The sequence below is a fragment of the Taeniopygia guttata genome, chromosome 4 (assembly GCF_048771995.1).
Source record: "Taeniopygia guttata chromosome 4, bTaeGut7.mat, whole genome shotgun sequence".
In the NCBI taxonomy this organism is placed as follows: Eukaryota; Metazoa; Chordata; class Aves; order Passeriformes; family Estrildidae; genus Taeniopygia; species Taeniopygia guttata.
In genome coordinates this window covers 62,248,235-62,268,725 of record NC_133028.1, presented here as the reverse complement: position 1 = coordinate 62,268,725, position 20,491 = coordinate 62,248,235, and the positions used below count along the sequence as shown (strand labels likewise).

The 20,491-nt window shown below is 42.1% G+C and overlaps 1 protein-coding gene across 1 annotated transcript in view; it reads right to left on the bottom strand.

Moving 5' to 3' along the window:
- RNF150 (ring finger protein 150) overlaps positions 1 to 19,315 on the bottom strand; it is a 117,610-nt gene extending 98,295 nt beyond the window's left edge. Inside the window, exon 1 of the mRNA XM_030271910.4 lies at positions 18,815 to 19,315. Coding sequence (XP_030127770.3) covers positions 18,815 to 19,280 — 466 coding nt within the window. The 5' untranslated portion in view covers positions 19,281 to 19,315. The remainder of the gene's footprint in view (positions 1 to 18,814) is intronic.
- Positions 19,316 to 20,491: the final 1,176 nt, after the last annotated feature.

Sequence of the window (20,491 nt, the reverse complement as noted above, 5' to 3'; positions counted from 1 at the left end):
TTTGCATTATAATACTGGAAGGTTAAGGACTCAAGTTGGCTGAAACAATTTGTTTTTCCTACCTCTCTCCTGAATCTCCCCAAATCAGAAAAGCACACAGAAGAGGGGGTTCTAAGAACTTTCTAAACATTTTTAAAAATATCTATTTTTTCTTTTTTTCCCCATGTCCTGCAGAACTGCAATTGAAATGAATTGCAAAGCAAACCAGGAAAAGTACTACCACCATGCCATGTGCAGATCAAAAATAGGGCTTTTTATGTCTACATATATCATTCTTGGCCAAATAATGATATGGGATCTCTACATCCTTGGCTTTCCTGTGAGTTCAATACCAGGTGTGGGTTACCTGCTGTTGCTGGTCTCCCTGGATGAGGTTACCATTTTTTTAGATACATGTATGTGAATAAGGACACACAGGCATACACACATCTGTACCCACAGGCAAAAGATTCATGCTATCTACCCCTAAATAAAGATATTCATGCCTGCATGGGAGTGATATGCATAAATGGGTCCAAATCTTTAAAGAGGCAGAGTTCTTCCTCTGTACTTCTACAAGAACATGGCAATGAAGAAATAAATTCAGAACTAAATACCTCTTCAGTCAGAAATACATTCCTCTTAACACATGCTTCTCAGGCAAATTCATGATGCTACGCTGATGCTTAGTGTGTGTTGCACGTGCTCACATTCCTACAACAAAGCTTTTGTCAGAGTTGCCTGTCAATATCTTCAGGCTTCACCAAAGGGTACATTTTTGCCCGCACTACATTTTGTACAGCCGGGACTGATTTTGTATGGTTGATTATATGGTTTTCCTCATTTCTCTTCGAGATCTAGGCATGCTTTGAGGATGATGAAAACAAAAGTACTTAACATAATGCTGACACAATGTACTACAGTACATTGCTAATTAGATTCTTCCTTTTTAAGTCTCAAATGAATACCCATGCAAATATTTTTACAGTACCTGCTGATTATAAGAGTTTTCCATGCTGGATGTATCTACAACAGATAAGGCAAAGGTTATATTTCCCTAGCGAAATCTCATTTTCTGAACATGTACTGCAGCCAGAAGCTTCAGAGTTTGAATGTGAATTTTGTAACTATTTAAATTGCTTGAAACAAGAATTTTATATGAAACATTTCAGATTTAAGATGTTCAGAAACTACATCTTGCCCCAAATTTAGCAAGATTTAGTACACAAGAAAGAGCTGAAAATGTCAAGAGATGTACTTAAGTTGCACTGTTGATTCCAAAGCAAGGTTTGTTTTAAGCCAATCTTCAATGGTAGCTTCTAGTTATTCCCTGACCACGCAACTCAGATCTTGTAGCATGCTGTTTCAGATACTTACATGCTATTTCACATGCCTGTTTCCTCTCCCCTTAAAAAAACAAGTAAAAAAAACCCCAAAAAAAACAACCAACCAAAAACAAACAAACAAAAAATCCCAAACAAAAACAAACAAACAAAAAAAACACCCCCCAAAAAAACCTAACAAAACCCAAAAACAAACAAAACACACACTGGCTCCCAGGGAGGAATGCCAGCCATAAATACTGAAAATTTTTGTCTGCTGGTAATATTAGCGTTGCTCATGCTTTTCTGCGTTTGGATGGCATCAGAGATGAATTCAGCCCATAGAGAGAGGACATGAAAGGCAGGTAATTCTATTTACCTTGGTTCTTGTATGACAGCTTACATTCTCTCTCCTCATTTACTTTTCTGCCTTGGATGACTCAGTATCTAAATACGAACAGATCAGAACTACAAGCTGAAATTGTGAACTTTAGCTACCCTCTTATTTCCATGCTCAATTACCTATCTGAATCCCTCCTTTGATTTCTCATACTTGTATGTAATTGTAACATTTCTGTTAAGCACTGCTGTGCATTTGATATTTCTGTCTGAATTTAGCCTCCTACATTTAATCCGGATCAAGGAGATCAAAAGGCAAGATGTCTTTAGGATACAGCAGTGTCTCTGCTGAGTGAGAGACAGTGATTCTCTCATTAGCAACCACCTTGATTAGCAGAGAATTTCACTGTAATACGGCATGCTGAAGACTTACAGAGAGGTTAAATAGTTAAAGATTTCCAAAATGAAGGTGTAGTGAAAATCTGAAAACAGCCCAATTGCTGTATAAATCAGCATTCAGTATCTTGTAATCAGACTCTGAAAGAGAGAGTGATCTGAAGTATGTTAGAGAACCCAAATGAGTTTAACTTAGCAGTGGTTTTGAAAATCCCACAAGCTCTCAAAACAGAATGACACCACTCAAAACACAATATGCATATCAGGATGAAGGCACTGAAATCACATGTGGCATTGCCTACACTGTGGTCTCTTCAGCTGAATGGTATTTCTAGGAAATTTATGGAAAAAAAAAAAGATCACCACCAAGCCCTGTATTTCAAGACCTAGTAACTAATAATCGTCTGTCTGGAACAAATTCAGCCTATATTAAATACCATCTTAACTTGGTCAGACAGGAAGCATTTTAGAAATGACCTCTGCTAAGTTTAATGTGGATAGACATTGTCTCTATTACTATTTCCATGACAACTGTCCAAATTTATTTGGTATATAGATGGATGGCATAAAACACAGATTCCACTCCTTCACTGGAGACAGTGAATGCTAATTTTGAGCATTCTCTTAACAACCACCACGGAAGCACTCCCCTCGTGATGAGGCTGTCATCATTGCCATTCCTTCTTAGTATACCAGTTAGTGAAGAAAGGTGTGAAAACCATATTGCTCTCACTCTCCCAATATAGAACAGGTATTTTTGCAGTGCATCCAGTCAGTACCTGCCTGAGATTCCAGAGATTTTATCTCAACTATGACTTTTGTCAGGCAGCACCTTCTCTCCCTGCCCTTGGAGACAAGCTAGTGGGAATGAGCATCTTGCACACCAAACTTCTCAGCCCCTTCCAAACACAGCTCTAGCAGTACCACCAACCCAATTCCTTTCACTTCACACAAAAGCGATAAGCCTTGCAGGAACCAAATTTTAGCTGTCAGGAGATTTCAGAAAAAAATGTTTTGAAGCTTACTGCCAGAAATACACATAAGACATTACCTACTATTCTCAAACTCTTCAAAAGGTAAGAAAATTAACTTCTCCCTATATCATAAATGTAACAATGACTACACATTTTACACATTCACTTGAGGCTGGGTGGACCCTTTGTTAAATGTGCTGGAGAATTCAATGCCAGTTAATATTTACAGGCTCAAGGCACTTACAGGCTGACCCATCATTTTATGCAATTACAGAATTATCTTAATGGAGCTCTGGTGTTGTCTGATGTTTTGCTTGAATCCAACAGATGTGTACAATTCATATGAAATGCTGACTGCTGATACTTCATTGTCAGGGCTGGTGAAAGCTTGGTATTATGTTTCTTGGTGGCTCTTCTGTACTTGAAAAAGTGCTAAATACTATGAGGGCAGCAGAAGATACAATGAGCTCAGATATTAATTTTCCTGATCTATTTGGCAATGAAATCCTTAGGAAGGTTTGCCATTGACTTCAGCATGGCTAGGATTCCAGAAGTGAGGTTACAAATTAGTGGCATAGGTAAGTGCATTTCTGGAAATCAGCAATCTCAGAATGCTTTTTCTAAAGGAAAGATTTGGGAGTTGGAATTCACAGTTATTGGAATTCTTTTCATAACATGCGAAAATGTAACTAAATCAAATGGGAATTTTGGAGACCCTTAAATAGTGACTAACCTGAAAGCTTAGAAATCTGCTCCTGAGCTGGTCTGAAAGCAGTGTGCATATGGAAAGTATGGCCTGTGGAAAGTCATCTTAGAGCCCAGTCTAATCCCAATACTCCATGTATGAACAACTGAGATCAGCATACTGCTGCTGGAGAAGCTTTTCTTTTCTATGAATGTTGGGAAGGATGGATAAATATGATTGCCTAGCAGAAGAGTCACAATAGTACAGCCAGGATGAAAACAACCCCCCTGCTGGCTGGACAATACCCTTACCTACAGATAGGTCCAAAAGTCAAATGGACTGTTCCATCTCAACCCCCAAAATGTATGGTCCACCCCACACCTGTAACCCTACCCTGAAACATCAGGTGTCTGTGACCCCATTGGCCCAAGTCTTGTTCCAGCCCGCCTTGAAGCCCCCTGATAAGGGATCTCCGAGGGGCCAGACGCGCTCTTAGACCTTCTCCGCTCTTGGATCCTGCGCCCTCTTGGAATTCCCCCCTCTTAGATCTTCCACCCTCTCCTAGAACTCCTTGTCTCTCCCCTCCCCCTTCATCTCAGGCCTTGCCACGTGCTGAGTCTGGCAGCTCCAAGCGGGACCTTTCACCATCCCTAATAAACCTGATATTCTAAGAGCAGCCTTCAGAGATCTCTTGTCTCCATTCATCAAAGCCGTCCTGGAGCACAGCGTTCCCTACATATGAATTTCTTGTGACTTTTCCAGTCATTTGTGCGCTTCTTCAAAGTAGCTATAACAGTGGACCTAAAATTCACCCACCTGTTTCAAACTTCATACATTCTTTCAGATTTCATGCTACCAAGTCTGTACAGAGCAGCAGCCTTTCCCAAAAAAAGGTACAATCTCTTCACTGCTAGAGCCTGGAGGTGCTTACATGCTGTGAATATTATCCATTTCAGTGATAGGGACATTGCCATTGGGACATTGCCACTGGGACATTCCATAAAGATGGAAACCAAAATGAAATTGTAATTATTTTTTTTAAAGTTGACTTAATATCGTGCACTTTATGAATAAAGACTTAATGCATTCTCAGATCCTGAAACTCTTGCCAACAAGTGGAGACAACTGGTGGATAACAGCATGAACATCAGGTTTATCTATAAATTAATCACACCTGCAGCAATTCACTGATGGATGGATTCCAATTCTGTTTTATTAAACAAGGAGATACAGGAGGAGGCAAAATAGGGCCCAGGCCTGTGAAGAGCACAGCACTCACAAAGAGATACTAATCACCTCCACTCACATGGCAGGCCATTCACATTATGGATTATGGAACATCTTTGACGCTTGTGGTGATAAATACAGATTTGTAAAGCACACAAGATACTATGGATTCACCTCAGGTATTCGTTAGCACTTGTGCATCCTACGTTAATATTTGCCTGGTCTAGCAAGTCTTTCTGTGAGGTTAACACAGTTGTTGTGGGGCACCTGAATTGGAATATTTTCCAGGAAGAGCCCTTTAACTATATATGGCAGTTAGCTTTTTAGGAATGTCTAAAGGAGGAACATCTGTTAATTTTACACTTCCCTCCTCCTTGGTTACAGTTTCCCATCATCTCAACATAACCCAAACAATTGTTTAAATGGCTAAAAGTTCTATCCAAAACTGACATGTACCACTGGGAATATTAAGGAATCCTGTCCAGAATTTCAAAGCAAAATGAAGTTGACAGACTGTTAAGGCCACAAGACAGGATGCAAAATTTTATCTACTGGAACCAAAACTGCAAAACATTACCATAATTGTTCCCAAACTGGAATGGGTATAAGGTAAGGGGCTGCTGTGTATCAGATTGGCCTTAGATATACTTGTATTTCCAATTTAGGCAACTCCGTGACTAGCAAAGAAATGCTGTGTGGCTATTCTAAATGACATGAACTCCTCTAGCTCAGCGACCAAGTACAAATGACTGGTTGATACACAGCTTTAAGCCATCTGCAAATAACTAAACAGCTGTCCACGCTTCCCACAGCTGTGATCGTTGCTCTGCATGCAGTGGTGACAAACATCAAATAAAACACCGTGGAGAAGAGACAGCAGCTGAGTTTGGGCAGCCAGCTTTTTCACAGAGGGAAGGGGCACAGTGCTCACTGGAAGTTGATAGGCACATTTGCTTCCTATTGTGGTGCAGACATGGCTGATAAGCCAATGTAAAGAAAGGAAAAATAATGAAATAATCTATTTTAATTTGCATTTATTAAGCACCACTTTAATGACATATATAAAGTATATGTATCTTATCTTTTACAATTTCAAATAAAAGTGCTTATTGTAAGAATCTCAAGCATTCACAGTGCTATAGAAGGGCATAAGCTTCACCTGAGATGACCACACTAATATTCTTAGTAATAAGCCTTTGGGCTATGTCAGACACTTCTACATCTTTCATAGATGACATTTCCTCACAGAACCACTTTCAGTGACATTTAGTCAAGGTGCTCAACTTCTAGTCCATTCTCAGCAAGAACTAAATGTGAGCTTAACTGTAACTATTTTTGCAAACATTTTCCTCAGCTGGGCCATGAAGTGTTCTCCAAATTAATTTAACGTGATGTAGACATTAGAAATGATTTTAAAATACCTACTACTGAGTTTAATGTAGCCAAATAACTAGCTTACCAAAGTGAGAAGTGTTTTTTGAGTACTGGTCTTATTTGCAAGGAAGAGATTTTAGGAACTGCTGTATTAGTCCAGGTGAGGCCCCATTAAAATTGCCTCCCTGTTATCATTACTACCAAGGAGACTATTGCTTTACATATGCACAGTAGCTCCTGTTTTGTGGGCTAATCCACAACACATTTGGCTAGTGAGAGCCAAAGATAACAGCTTTGTGATAGAATTTGCAGAGTTGTCTTTGCATTGGCAAAAAGTATTTCTGGCTAGTGGCCAGAATATGGAAAGATAACAGTAATCATGGTGCTAATTCAGCACAGCATTGGTTAAGAACTAAGAACAGATTCTACACTTCAAATGTACAAATGTTCTCAACAGGAGATATTTTCCACTAAAAATTCGGTGCTTGCTTTGTTATTTTCTGTAAGTCTAATAGCAGAAAGATGGTTAGATAAACTAGTTAATGGGAATAAAACTTTTAATTATTGTAGAAAGAAGTGATGTCATGCATATTTAGAAACCAGATAACACCACTTCTCTGGCATCAAAAATTTCTTTGCACTAACAACCATTAGAAGTCATAATTTTGGAAATAAATATCTATGCAGTAATATTTTTGTTTTAAAAACTGTCTGTGGGCTCTCTTAACTTGCATCTCAATAAGTTCTGATTACTAGACTAGGATAGGAAAAAAAGGGAGGAAAAAAAAGGCTATCTGGGTATACCATAAAGAAAAGACAATGCTTCAAAATGGAAAAAAAAAATAAACCAAACCCCCACTAACATTGAAAAAAGAAATTTTCCTTTGTATCTTCTAAAGCAGGAGTCAGTAAGTCAGGGGAGTGAAGATGACAGATGAGCTCCCTGAAGAATCAGTGTGCCCTAGAGGATCCCAGCTGCCTTAGACAGAGGTTTTCACAGGCAGTTAAGCTGTTTGCTGGCTTTCCCTATTTAATTCACCTGTGGGTCCAGCTGGGCAGCACTCTGGGAGCAATGCAACCCGCCATTCCCAAACATGCAAAACTGATAAATGCAAAGAGAAAAATATACAAGCTCAAACTGGAGCTGACAAAGAACCTCATAATCTCAAGGAATGATCACACCGCCTGTAAAGGCAGCAAGGAAGGACTGGGACAAACAGCAGTGAGGCAGCAAACACTAAAATGCCAAAGATCATGACAGTGGGTGCCAGTGAGAAATGGGAGTCAGTGCAGAACTGAAATGAGGTTTAAGATACATGGATTAGTCAAAGGCATTTCACAGTTTCCAAGAGAAAGACTTCCCATGTGATGGGGAGACCACAGGGGTCACCACCTACTTTGATGGCTTTTATATTCTCATCAACATGAATTCACCTCTCCAGGATTCAGGTTCATCCATGTGACTTTCACCTAATGGCTATTTCAGCTGTTTCTCTGACAAAGTGAATGATGGTACTATCATGTTTTGAACTGTGTTTTGAACTATTTCGTCCTCACCTGTGATAGCTTTGCTGCTCTAGGTTGCATTCTATCACAATATTTCCTTGTGCTGTTATTCAACAGTAAAATAAAAGTTTTAGAATAAAAAGGCTTTCATATCTCTCACGCTGCAAGACAAACTTCAGCAAATGGTTGGTTGGTGGAGGCTTATAGACACCTCTCTGCATTTGCTAGCTATCTTCAGACACAAAAAATAGAAGTGGCTCAGACTGTTTTTATTGCAAGTGCCTTTTCTTGTAGCTTCCTCCCTATAAGACCAGTCACAAAGAAATACCAAGCTGACATTGGTTCATCACTGTCACCCAGCTAAGGGCTTTGCAGAGACCCTGTAGTGAAAAGCTGATGTTTCACTCCATAGGGTTTATCTCTGCCCATCATACAGAGCTTCTGCAAGAGCAGTTTTGAGTTTCCAAGTGTGGAAAAGAGCTGGGTGGTCGTTCCAGAGAAGTACCCTAAAAGCGTAAGGACTACTATGAACACCTTCTCTAACCTTCCTTGTACAAATACCACTATCATTTCCCCAGAGAATGGGGTATTTTTACCAGGATTTGGCATTTAGAGAACTATCCAGTCCCACGCAAATATCATTAAGTTATGGGTAACCATTTAGGAAATTGCATCATACTACAAGCCTGAATTTCTCTTGCATTGACAGCTACTGACCCCTGTTATGCCTTTGTCTGTGAGAGCAATCTTTACCTCACACTGAGTACCATTCCCATGTGTATCTAGGCACGGTGCTAAAATCTGCTAGTAAAGACAAGCAGCAAGAGCTAAAGACCCTACACAGCTTAGGGACTGCACAGTGGGAAGACAGAAAGCCGCTGTCACACACTCACAGGGGAAAGAAATTCAGCGCTGCAAACCTCAGGTCAGTACCTCTAAATAATACTGATGATGATGAGATGCATGCATAGATTCCAACAAAAAGGTGAGTTTGGGGGAAAAGTGAGGTCTGTGCTCTGGAGGGGAACTAGTTTCTAAAGCTAGTAGAAGCTGATTAAAATGTATCATCAAAAAAAGGAAAAGGGAAACCAAACTGCTTCTGAAACTGAAATTCAGCAACATGAAATATTTACTAAAATTAAATTTTTATTCAAAGCAGACCTGTAATACTTTTCCAGAGAGCAAAAACTTTCCAAAACAGTTTTCTGTTGAAAATCCATTTTACTACCTAAAAAAACCAGTTCTGATAAGAAAAAAATTTCCATCAGTTTTTATAGGATCCAGTGTGCAGGGAAACTTAATTATCTTCTATAAAAGCATGAAAGAGACAATACCATAATTTAGACTTTTAAGAATAAATTAAAAATACTTAGGAGTGTTCAGCACAAACCCCTTCTATGCACAGCAAATGTGTTACGCCTGTCACTCTTCTGAGGACTTCTCAATTGCTGGTGTCCCACTCCTCTGAGCCCACCCTGAGCAGCAGACAGCAGATGCTTTTTAAACCCAGAGTCAGCTGCAAAGGAAAAGCCATCAAAAGAGCATAATCCTGCTCTGTTTTCTCTTACAATCAATGCTTACCCAAAGCAAATAGCCTTTGGCTCCTTCTGTCAACCTGGTAAGGAGTGGACAAAAAGGAAAAAATCAAAATAGGAAAGATGCGGGTGCAGAACATGCAAAGGGAAAGGGAAGAAAGTGAGGAAAAGAAAAGGGTGAGAAATCAATGGAAAATATTTACTGGAAGCAGGGATAATAATGAAAAAATAATAATTATTATAATAACGAAATTATAATATTAATAATAATAAAAAAAAAACCCCAACAAACCAAAGGAGAGAAAAAATTAGGTAGAAAATAAAGAGGGTATAGGATTGAAGGAAAGATAAGGCAAGGCACATACATCAAAGACAGCATTATAAAAAGACATAATGTATTTTACTCAGACATAATGTATTTTACAGCTCCTCATTTTCCAGCATGAAGAATTTTGATAAAGTGTTTAGGAAAGGTATGGATTTCATGGACAACCAGATGGTACTTCAAACACATGGACACATAAAGAGAAATAAAAGACCAGGCACAGAGATTACAGAGTCTCGCAAAGACTGCCTCTGTCAAGGAACATGATAATGTCAGGTAAAACTATGAGACAATAAGCATATAATAAAAGCTTAAAAAGGCACAAGAGGGGAAAGCATACTCTGTCCAAGTATAAGAAGCAATCATGAATGTGACTGCAGCATCAGACTGTCCTGTTTTAAAGACTGATTTATTTTTGAGTACAAACACAGACATGTACTAGAAATGTGGCTGAAGATTTAAGATTCTCTAAAACAGAGATTTCTGAAAGAGCAAAGGAAAAGCAGAAATAATTTCTGTCTTCTAATAGAAGCTACTGAAATGGAAAAGGAAGAAGAATAGGAACATTTTCGCTAGCATCACAGGATGCAAAACCAGAGAGATCTTAATCAGATACTGATAGAGAACCCTTACATAATTGGAAAATGCAAGAATTGTTTATAGTGAAACTTGTTAGACACCCAGAGATTTGATCCTGAGGATCTGGAAATGCTCTGCCACTATGAGAATAACAATTAGGTGCAAAAGCTTCTCAAGTGCTCCACAAATCAATTTAACCAAAACCATAAAATCGTAGAGCTTATTGTGCTGGGTTTGAATCCAGCACAACACATATTCAACTAATGCTGACACATTTTACAGCAATCTTAAGATTACACAGAGAAGAAACTACCCACCAGGCTCTTGAATCCATTCTGAATACAGCTGTATAATGACAGGTACATTCAATGTAAAATAACAGCGACCATGCTAAAAAAAAAAAGAATTTTTGGACAAGGACTGCAAAATGAAACAAAAAAAAAAATAGAGGAGCACAATTTAGTGATGTGCGATTTATAAAGCTGGAAGCCAGAGATTAATGTGATGTTAATTCCCTAAATAATATAATACATATATGTGGTGAGATATTCTTACAGTGACTTGCAAAAAAGAGATGGCTTGTAAGGAGGGACTTGAACAGTAAGAAGCAAACCAAAAAGCATATAAAAAGGGAGGAAGGCTAAGATATGGAACAAATTATGAGGAAGAATAAAATCCTATATCATTAAACCCCCTTCAGTGACAAATTATGATAGTTCATAGACAAATATGTCATTAGTAAGGGGGCTGTCTTGGTAGATAACCATACAAAAATAACTGCTTTGTTAGGGAGTACCCCACTGCTGAGGTCCTCTCTCATGATAAAGGCTCACAACACCATGGAATACAAACTATTTTTAAAAAGCTATGTCTCATTAAGTGTGTAGCATAAGGGAGCACTTGCCAGCCCATCCTGCTCCGTGTATTCCTGGAGGAACTGCACTCCTATGCATATGTAATGTTTCTATCTACGTTTAAGAAGTATACAAGACATACTCAAGCCAGCACTCAATGGAGTAACATGGCAGCAATTTTTGCTTCTGGGTTTGGGAACTAAAAAGATAAACTTTTTTTTTTCCTTCTAATTTTGCCTCAAACTGAAAATACCTTTCCAATTTACAGCAGGACTATTCTGTACATGAACACAGTGAAACACATCAAATTTGAGACCAAAACTCTGACAGACTCTCAGGTCTAGCAGTATAATTGAATATCACTATGATTATACAGTCAGAGGTAAATGAACAAATACTTCAGATTATTGACATTTATTGGCCTCTCTTGAGAAAGAAAAAAAATGAACAATTATTTTTAAAAGCTATTATCTTTAAGTAGCACAAAATAGAGTACACTAGCTTTTCATATTTCAGTGTGGAATAGTAATAAACAGTTTAATATTTTCATCATCTCCGTAATTTCTCGTCAGTTCAGTTTTCTAAAGTTTATTTCAAATAATTTATTGAAGAAGAGACAGAAAGTAAAGAATGCTCTTGGTAGACCTCTCCTGTAAAACACAGCTGCATAGTATTGATGTTTCATATGCAAACAATATTTACAACCTATTTATTAGAACTGGTGAATGGAGAGGTGTTTCTCCCAATCCATTTTTTAAGTAAAAACCACTGTTTCCAGCAGTTGGTAAGAACCTGACTCAGTAATTTTCATCTGGCTGAAAAATTACTTCTACTTATACTAATGTGGCCATTGCATCAGACAGTAGATATACAGATGGTATATTTAGTACAGTTAATTTTTAAAGTTAAGGTTGCATCTAAGAGGTTTGGGTTTTTGTCTCCAGATAAGAGAAATTGTAGTTCTCAAGAGAATTACATTATGAGATACTACATCCAAATGCACTCAGGAAAAGAAGGATACTCTGAGGGGTCTTTGACCCCTGCTCATCCACATTCAGGATCTAGTCAAACTGTGCAATGCCTGACCTGGGGCTGAACCATCCAGACTTCTTTTTCTGAGAAACCAAAACACTAAGGAGTGAAATGAGGAGGGCACTTTCAAGAACAAAGTCTGGGATCATATCCCACTGTGGAATAAAGATATAGCACAGTAAAACCTGTTTGCACACAACCAGTTGTGAAATATTTTGCCCCTTCTTTCTTCTCACAATTGCCATGTAACTCCCCTGTGACATACAATGGATACAGTTGGCTTTTAACCTTATCCTTTAGTTGCTGTGCCTTTGTGGAAGTTATGTGAATTTAATATTACTGCAAGGTATAGTATTCCTAATAAACATCTTCGTACATTTTGTATCTCTTGCCTCAGAACCATTCTCCTTACACAGACTGCATTTGTTTCTGAGGCAAAGTTCATGAAGTTCTCTCCTTTGCAAGATGTTAAGCAAAAAGCACTGTGATGGTAGTGGATGGTAACACTGTAGGAAGCAGCCCTGCATTAGTGAGGTGGCAGATTACATAGACTACTCAGTCTTTTCCATATCTGATTTCTATGAGTCAATGATTGTATTGTTCACTCCCTTCTGCACCAAAGGAGTCATCAAGTGACTGTTACTCAAATGTAGCTGAAAGGGCAGAAGTGGGGCTTGTCTTGAAATGATTGCTGTTTCTGTGCAGGTTAGCTATGGCAAAATTACTGGGAAGTGGAGAAGTTGTTGGGCTATCCCTTCATAAAGACTTAACTCTTGGTCAGCCTGGCTTGTGGTGTACCAAGGCAGACATCACTTGAAACTCAGTCATCTACCATGACAAAGCACCATGAGCTCCATCAAACAAGTGCTGCATAATAATGGACTCTTTTAGGTCCTTGCTGACGTAAGAAACGTAGAACGTGTCCCCTTCTCTCACCAGAATAAGACTTAGTAGTGCCAACACTGAACTAGTCAGTTTTTTCTCCCTTTTTGCTGAAAATGTTCCCGTCCTCTGTGATGTGAAGGGAGGTAGCACAGAAATACATCTGAGTCAATTAGTGAGCTACACTAAGCCACAGACAACCACAATATTCTAATAACCCAAGCTAAGATACATAATTTTAAAGACAAAACATCAATGGGACCAAGACAAACCACTGCTTTCTCAAAAGCAAGCCATTCTCCTAAGGACTATATACCAAAAGGAGTTGCTCCAGATCACCAGTCAGCAGTTAGTGTGGATGTGGATACAGTTTTGTTCTTGAGGAAGATTTTCTTCTTGCTGTGTCATTTCCTACTGCAGACATCTGAAGACAGCACTTCTATGAATGTCACTGTATACAAATGTTGCAGATAACCAAAGCAGAAATCTAACTGCTTTTGCAATCAATAACCTTGGAAGATCAACGAAATCTTCAATGAATCAATACTTCCCCACTTTGTAGGGAAAGCCATACCTTATTACTTGATCCAAAGCTCACTGGACTCAGTGTCTGACTTCCCACTGTAGTGGGCTCTGAAGGAGACACAGGACCCAGCTTTGAGGCTGAGAGATGCAGGACTCAAGGTAAAAAGTGACTCATCTAATGATGAAACTCAGTGCCCCAGCTGAAGTGGCTGTCCCAAGTAGTGCCAGGGACTAGTATGATTTTGTTATTCTAGTCCTTGGGGGGTGAAATTAATTCCTTTCAATTCAGTTTGACCTGAACTAGTTACCTAACAGCACCAAGTGCCCTCTCCACCTGGTATAGCTGAACACATGGGCGGTAAAGCAGTCTAGAACCTCTTCAGAGCAGAACTAGCAGAAGAAGCATGACTCACCAGGGAATGCAGTGGGACAGCCTGTCAGCTAGAAATCCTGAATTTTTATAAACACTGAGAACTAGATTTTCAACACTGCAGAAAGCCAGGCCTACATGATGGATCCAGCAGCTCTCCTGAGTTCTTGAGGATGGCAGTACCTCCCAGCAATGCCTCAATGGACATGGCTCAAAGATGCACTAATTTCCATCTCCCTTCCCCACTGAGTGAGTTTCTATTAGGAATCAATCTTAGGTGCCTGGAAAAGAAAAAAAATATGGCAGACTCTAGAAGGCTGAAATCACCAGCCCTCTGTTAATTCACACTTTTCCATATGTAAATTCAGTGTGAATGCTCTCAGCACATTTTCCTCATTAGAATTCAACAAAAGTTTAGGAAAACAATTGTTTTAATAAGGAAACAAATGCAGCTACAGTACTGAATTAAGTCTGTAAAGAGAGAAACTTTCAACTTCGGTTTTTAAATTGCACATCAGTACAAATCTACAGGGCAGGCCAAAGCCCAAACTATTACCAACACATCTTAAAATATGTAAAAGGTAAGACTAGTCATTGATGAAGGAACAAAAATATAAGTACAAAGGAAGAGACTGTTATTGAGCTGATTGCTCCAGGGTTGATCTGGGCCCCTTCACAGCACATACAGAGGGACACATTTGAATTTGCAATGGGATGGTCATACCCTCCTCACGCAGTCTGGCACATACAACCCCTGCACTTGAGGGCCAGAGAGGGAGGGGAGAAGTCAGAATCATCTTAGATCATTTCTGAGATTCATGTATCAAAGGTACGGCTGCTACTTGCTGCTGTGTGTACAAGCCACTACAAAAAAAAAAAAAAAAAAGAGGCATCTGCCCATTATTGCAAAGGGGCTGTCATAGGTAAGGCATGTGACTTAAAATTTGTGATGGAATGCACTGGAAAAGCAGAATATGGAGAATGCAACACTGCCTGACTATGTTCCTGGTGCAAAATGTATAGGGTGCAATTTACTTCACATGTTAACAATATTGGTACTGTGAGATATTCTGATGGACCTCAGAATTCCAACTGAATCTTAGAAACTATGTAGAATATTACAGATTTGATTTGTACCCACATATGAATTATGTATAATTACAGTTAACCTCCCTTGCCCCAAGCACCTGACAGGCTCCCAAGTTAGAAATGGTCCATGTAGGTTCCCTCAAATATGAACTGTAGAGAAGGAAGTTCTCACCTTGAATCACCTTCTGGAAGGCTCTCTTACTGTCTCTATTCAGAGCTGAGAGGAGATGTTAGGATATAAGCTACAACAGGTACTAAGACTACTGCAAATTAATACTTAATTATTTAACATAGACACAGTGGCTAGGGCCTTTTCAGACCTAGATAATGGCTAATTTGGTCTGAGTAAGAAAAATCTTCAATGAGAAACCCCAGCCAACACCATGGATTTCTTTTGGAGAAAAAGAACATCCTCTATATTTTTAGAGTACTTTTCTGCTAGGAAAGTTGATCTAGAAGAAATGCAAAGCACCTGAAATAGAAATTCTAGATGCTTTTTTTCCTTCTCTGGTTGGAGCCTATTTACCCAAAATGCAAACAAAGTCATACTCACAGATCCTATGCCATTCTTCAAGCCAATAAAAATGCCTGTTTGCACAGGCTGTAGCAGATGATATACAAGCTAAGGACATCCTAGCAGGAGAATCCCAGAGCTCCACATTTTCTGTGAATGTAGATGTCATAACTCCACCTCATCCTTCTGGGTGTGCAAGCACTGACCTCAGTACAAGCTCCCTGAAAGCAAAGTCTTTCCACGGGGTGACAGAGCCGGTTCAAGTTGCACACTTTGTGCTGTATGCTCTATAAATAAATCCTGGAGAGTCACATTTTAAGATTTCCGCAACAAGCTTTGATATAATGCTACCCTTGTTTTGATTTGGGGGTAGTGGGAGGGAAGTCTACCCTCCTTCAACTTCACACACAGTATCTTGCTACAGTTGCCTATAGATTTCAAAATCAGGAGGAACTACATGAGCAATGGGACATTGGCATGTGCTGTAGCAGAAAACAGGAAATATAATTAAACATAGAGCCATGAGGTAAGTTCTTTGGCAAGAGAAAGAGTGCCTTGGGAAGAAAGTGGCAAGGGCAAAGCAAAAAGTGGTTAAGGCAGGGAAGGAAGCCCAGGCGGAGTGATGAAGAAACAAGGCTGAGAGGAGCAGAAAAAGAAGCACAAATAGGGAAAGTGACAATAAGAGAAAGAAGGCAAAGCATACAGAAGAGAAGAATGTATGTAAGGGGAAAAAACTCTTAGGCATACTATTAAGAGTAAAAGTTATTTAGTAAGGGCAGAAGACACATTGTTATGCAACCGGATACACTTTTCTGTATAGGAAGAATTTGTTTAAGCTTCTATGAAACTTCAAAAAAATCTGTGGGAGGGAAATAGGAAATAATAAGGGAGTAACATCATATTTCTTTTGACTATAAAATTGCTTTTTAGGTCATATTTCACCATTCCCTCTCAACCTCCAAGTATTTTCCAGGATGGAATTTTCTTTTCCTCACTCCAGGATTTCGTGTGGGCAGAGCACTGCAGATGCTACTGAACTCAGAAACCAAGAAACTGATTCATTTTTCCCTTGAATCTTATGCTATCATTTAGACTGGGAACAAGCAAATGTCAAGGCTCCAAGTCAGAAACTTGCAGCCACAGTTTTACACAGCCTGACTATTCACTTTGTCCCAGAGTAACAGCAATACCAGAGGGAGAGTAAAGTTCTGAATCCCTGCTAGATTGCTAAGTATCTAAGAATGATTATTTTTTTTTCTTCTATTTCATCAGAAGAAAAACTTACTTGTGGTCTAAAACTCCTCTCAGTTTTGACCATGTGAAAGGATAGGTTTTTTTCTAAGGTAAGCCCACAAACCATTATTCAACTTCACTGAACAAAAATCCTTAGAATGAAGACAACTTCATCAAATCTAGGAGCAAAGTCCTTCAGTCTCACTGATCATATTCCACAAGGCCAGATTAATTTCTGAAAGTTTCTCTTCCTTTCAGCCACTGGTGGTGTACAAACCCACTACTGGATATCAATTCATTACTCAGAAAGGATTCTCAGAACAAATCCTGTGGAATCATATGACGCAGAAGAAGCTGCTACCAGGATAAGTGATACTATGTTCATATTTGTTAAATCTGAGGCCACTTGCAGTAAGAAAGTATCCTTCCCTACTTCATTTTAGACTTTAAAACAAACCAAAGCTCAAACATTTTAAAAGGTTAGACACATTTTTTACTCCCACCGTTTCTTAATAAAACACTATTTGTGTGGGAAAACAGCTTAGTGCATTCTTTAAAAACAGGCAAACAATTAATCCAACATGTTGGCAGTTTTAGAGAAACTTACTAGAGAAGAATAAACTATGCTGCATCTTAAGTTTTAAAACAGCTTGAGCTTTATTTTGAGGGTGCATAAGTATGCCAAGCTCCTAATACTTTATACTTCTTAGTATATAATCTGTGATACTTAAAGTAGCAAGAAGTATAATCTGAACAGCTGCTAAACCACGGGCAGGTTATAAAACATAATTTTAGGAAGCTCAAGAGGTTACGAGTTGCTTATCTCACAAAACCAAAGGAAAGCACTAAAAAAAGCTCCATCTTCCACCAACCCTAGCAAAGAAACACTAATTTGCCCAACACAAATGATCAATCTCTGAAACAGGCTGGACACAAGAGGTTCTGAGATCACTATTTTTGCATCAGCAGCATTTTAGCACTATGGTTAGGCAACAAATTGCTGTTCAGCACATCCAATCTAGCTAGTTTACTGTGGAAATGTAACATGTGATTAGAATAACATCCTGTTTTGCAGCATTTCTGTGTTTCAATTTACCCCAGTTCTACTAAGATTCAACAGGCATAAAACAGCTGGGCATGAGTAGTTACTGGATGGAAACCAAACTGAAATTTCACAATAGGTGGCATCTTATCTCCCTGGCATAGGCAGCTGGTATAAAAGACAAGTGACCCCTGGCAGAAAACATTGTCCCTAAATATAAATCTGGTGAACTCTTTTTAAGACATTATTTCAGATCAAGCACTGGCACAGAAACAGTGGGGTTTTTTTTTTGTGGGCATAAGCCACTGTTTAGGTTATTTTGAATGACTGGATTTTGACTGGATTTGTCCCAACATATGCTGGACAAGCATATGTTGGGACACGACCACCCATGTGCTGACACTGCAAGCACAAACTCCACCAGAACATTCACCTGGGAGAGTGAAACACTCCTCCCCATCCCAGTCCTGGACAACAGATCTCATGTTCTCACCAAATCAGATACATTGCATTCCTACTCGATCTCACAGCTTTTACACCATTGCAGCCAAGACTGTGGACACCGTGTTCTCTACTTTATTGCACCTCCTGATAAGCCTGCACCACAACACTGCAAGTTCTCCCGAAGCTCTCAGTCACACTCGATCCCACACGGCATTTGCCAGAGGACCCTCAGGACAGAAGGAAACAGCGGTGCCCCACAGTGCGATCAGCGTCCCATTCCTCTGACTAGACCCAAACTTTACATGTTTCAAACTTTTCATCCCTGGAGCACCGGCGTGCATTGCTATGGATATGATAGCAGCACATCCATCCTTTGCCATGGCAGCATGGAGAGGAGCTCCATGGACCCCACGATGGGCACCCATCACCCAGCGACGCCCACAGCCCATCCTGCTCCCTGTCAAGAGGTGCCAGGACACCTTCCCGCAGTAGCGCCCACCTCAAGGATGCGGGAGGGCAGAGCGGGCTGGAAAAAGGGGGCCCATCCATCTGCCCCCTCAGCATACCCCTGGGGGTGGCGTGGCTCACCTGCGTGGGGCATTGTGATGGTCTCGTTGGCGTTGCTGGAGCCCACGTTATAGATGACGACGGCGGAGGCGTTCTGGGCGGCGGCGTGGCGGATCTTGTCCTTGTAGGTGCAGTTTCCCCGCGGGATCAGGGCCACCCAGCTCTTGCCCGGTGCCGGGGCGTTGAAGCGGGTGCCGGGGTCGCAGGCGTAGCGGTCGGCGGGCGAGGCAGAGAGGGCCACCTGCCCGCGGGCGTCCTGCTTGGGCGACTGCTCGCCGTAGCGCCCGCACTCGCTCTTCTCGCTGCGGAGCTCGGCGCTGCCAGCTGCCGGGTCGGCGTAGGTGATGTTGACGAAGGCCGTGTACCACTCCTCCTTCTCGGCCACGGTGAAGTCCAGGCACAGCAGATGCACGAAACAAAAGGACAGCAGCCATGTTGAGAGCGCCAGGCTGCGGCACGCTTGGATCACAGACATTGCCATCTTCATCTGCCGGCCCCCCCGCCCTCCCGCCGGCCGCCGCCGGTCCGTGTGTGCGTGCGCGCCCCGAGCCGCCGCTCCGAGCGGGGCGGCGCTGCTCCCGCCGGCGCCGTGCGGGACCAGCGAGCGAGCGGGGGAGGGGGCCCTCCCCTCTGCAGCCGCTGCCTAATTCATGTCGGGGCCGCTTGATTTCCTCGGGCTGGCCCCGTCTCCGCCTTCCCCTTTCCCTCCTCCCCTCCCTCGCCCTGCCCGCACGGCTGCCTCCCCCGCTGCTGGCAGCGGGGCCGGGGAAGAGCGCGGAGCGGGCGGCGCGGGGGGAGCTCCAGACGCGCACGCGGCGGCGCAGTTCCCAGTGCGGCTTCAGCCCCGGCCCTGCCCCACGGACGCGATGCCGGCCCTGTGGAGGGGCTGCTGGCGCTGGGGGCTCCTGGCAGAGGGGCAGCGCTTCCCAGCCCCGTGGAGTGCTTCCCGGCGGAGCGGCTCCTGGCAAAGGGGCTCCCAGCGGAGGGGGCTCCCAGCGGAGGGGGCTCCTGGCAAAGGGGTTCCCGGCGGAGGGGGCTCCTGCCGGAGGGGCTCCTGCCGGAGGGGCTCCCGGCGGAGGGGCTCCAGGCGGAGGGGCTCCTGGCAAAGGGGTTCCCAGCGGAAGGGGCTCCTGGCAAAGGGGTTCCCGGTGGAGGGGGCTCCCGGCGGAGGGGGCTCCAGGCGGAGGGGCTCCCGGCGGAGGGGGCTCCAGGCGGAGGGGCTCCTGGCAAAGGGGTTCCCAGCGGAGGGGGCTCCAGGCGGAGGGGCTCCCGGCGGAGGGGCTCCCGGCGGAGGGGGAAGCGGCGGCGGCGGGCGCGGCGCGGGGGCGCCACCCGGCGGCGGCGCGGAGTGGGTGGGCCGATGGCGGGGCCGCCCGTGCCAGGATCCGGGCATCTCCCGGGAGCGCAGCTCGGCACCTCCGAGCGCCCGCTTCAACTCCAGCTCTGCTCTGGTTTCCCCACTTTTCCTGACGGCTCTAGAAGACGCTAAGTTTGCAAATATCGCTGTTATAGTGTAACCATGGCGCGCAGCTCAGAGGGGTGGTCGCTTCTACAGGGGTTTTTTAATACACACCGAATACGTTTCCGGCTGTACTTTCCGGAATGGGAAGGACTGGCGAGTTTACTAAAATCAGACGTGACTGACAGGAGCACAGAAAGCCTCAAAGAATGATGGAGCTGCTCTCTGGGGGCAGTTAA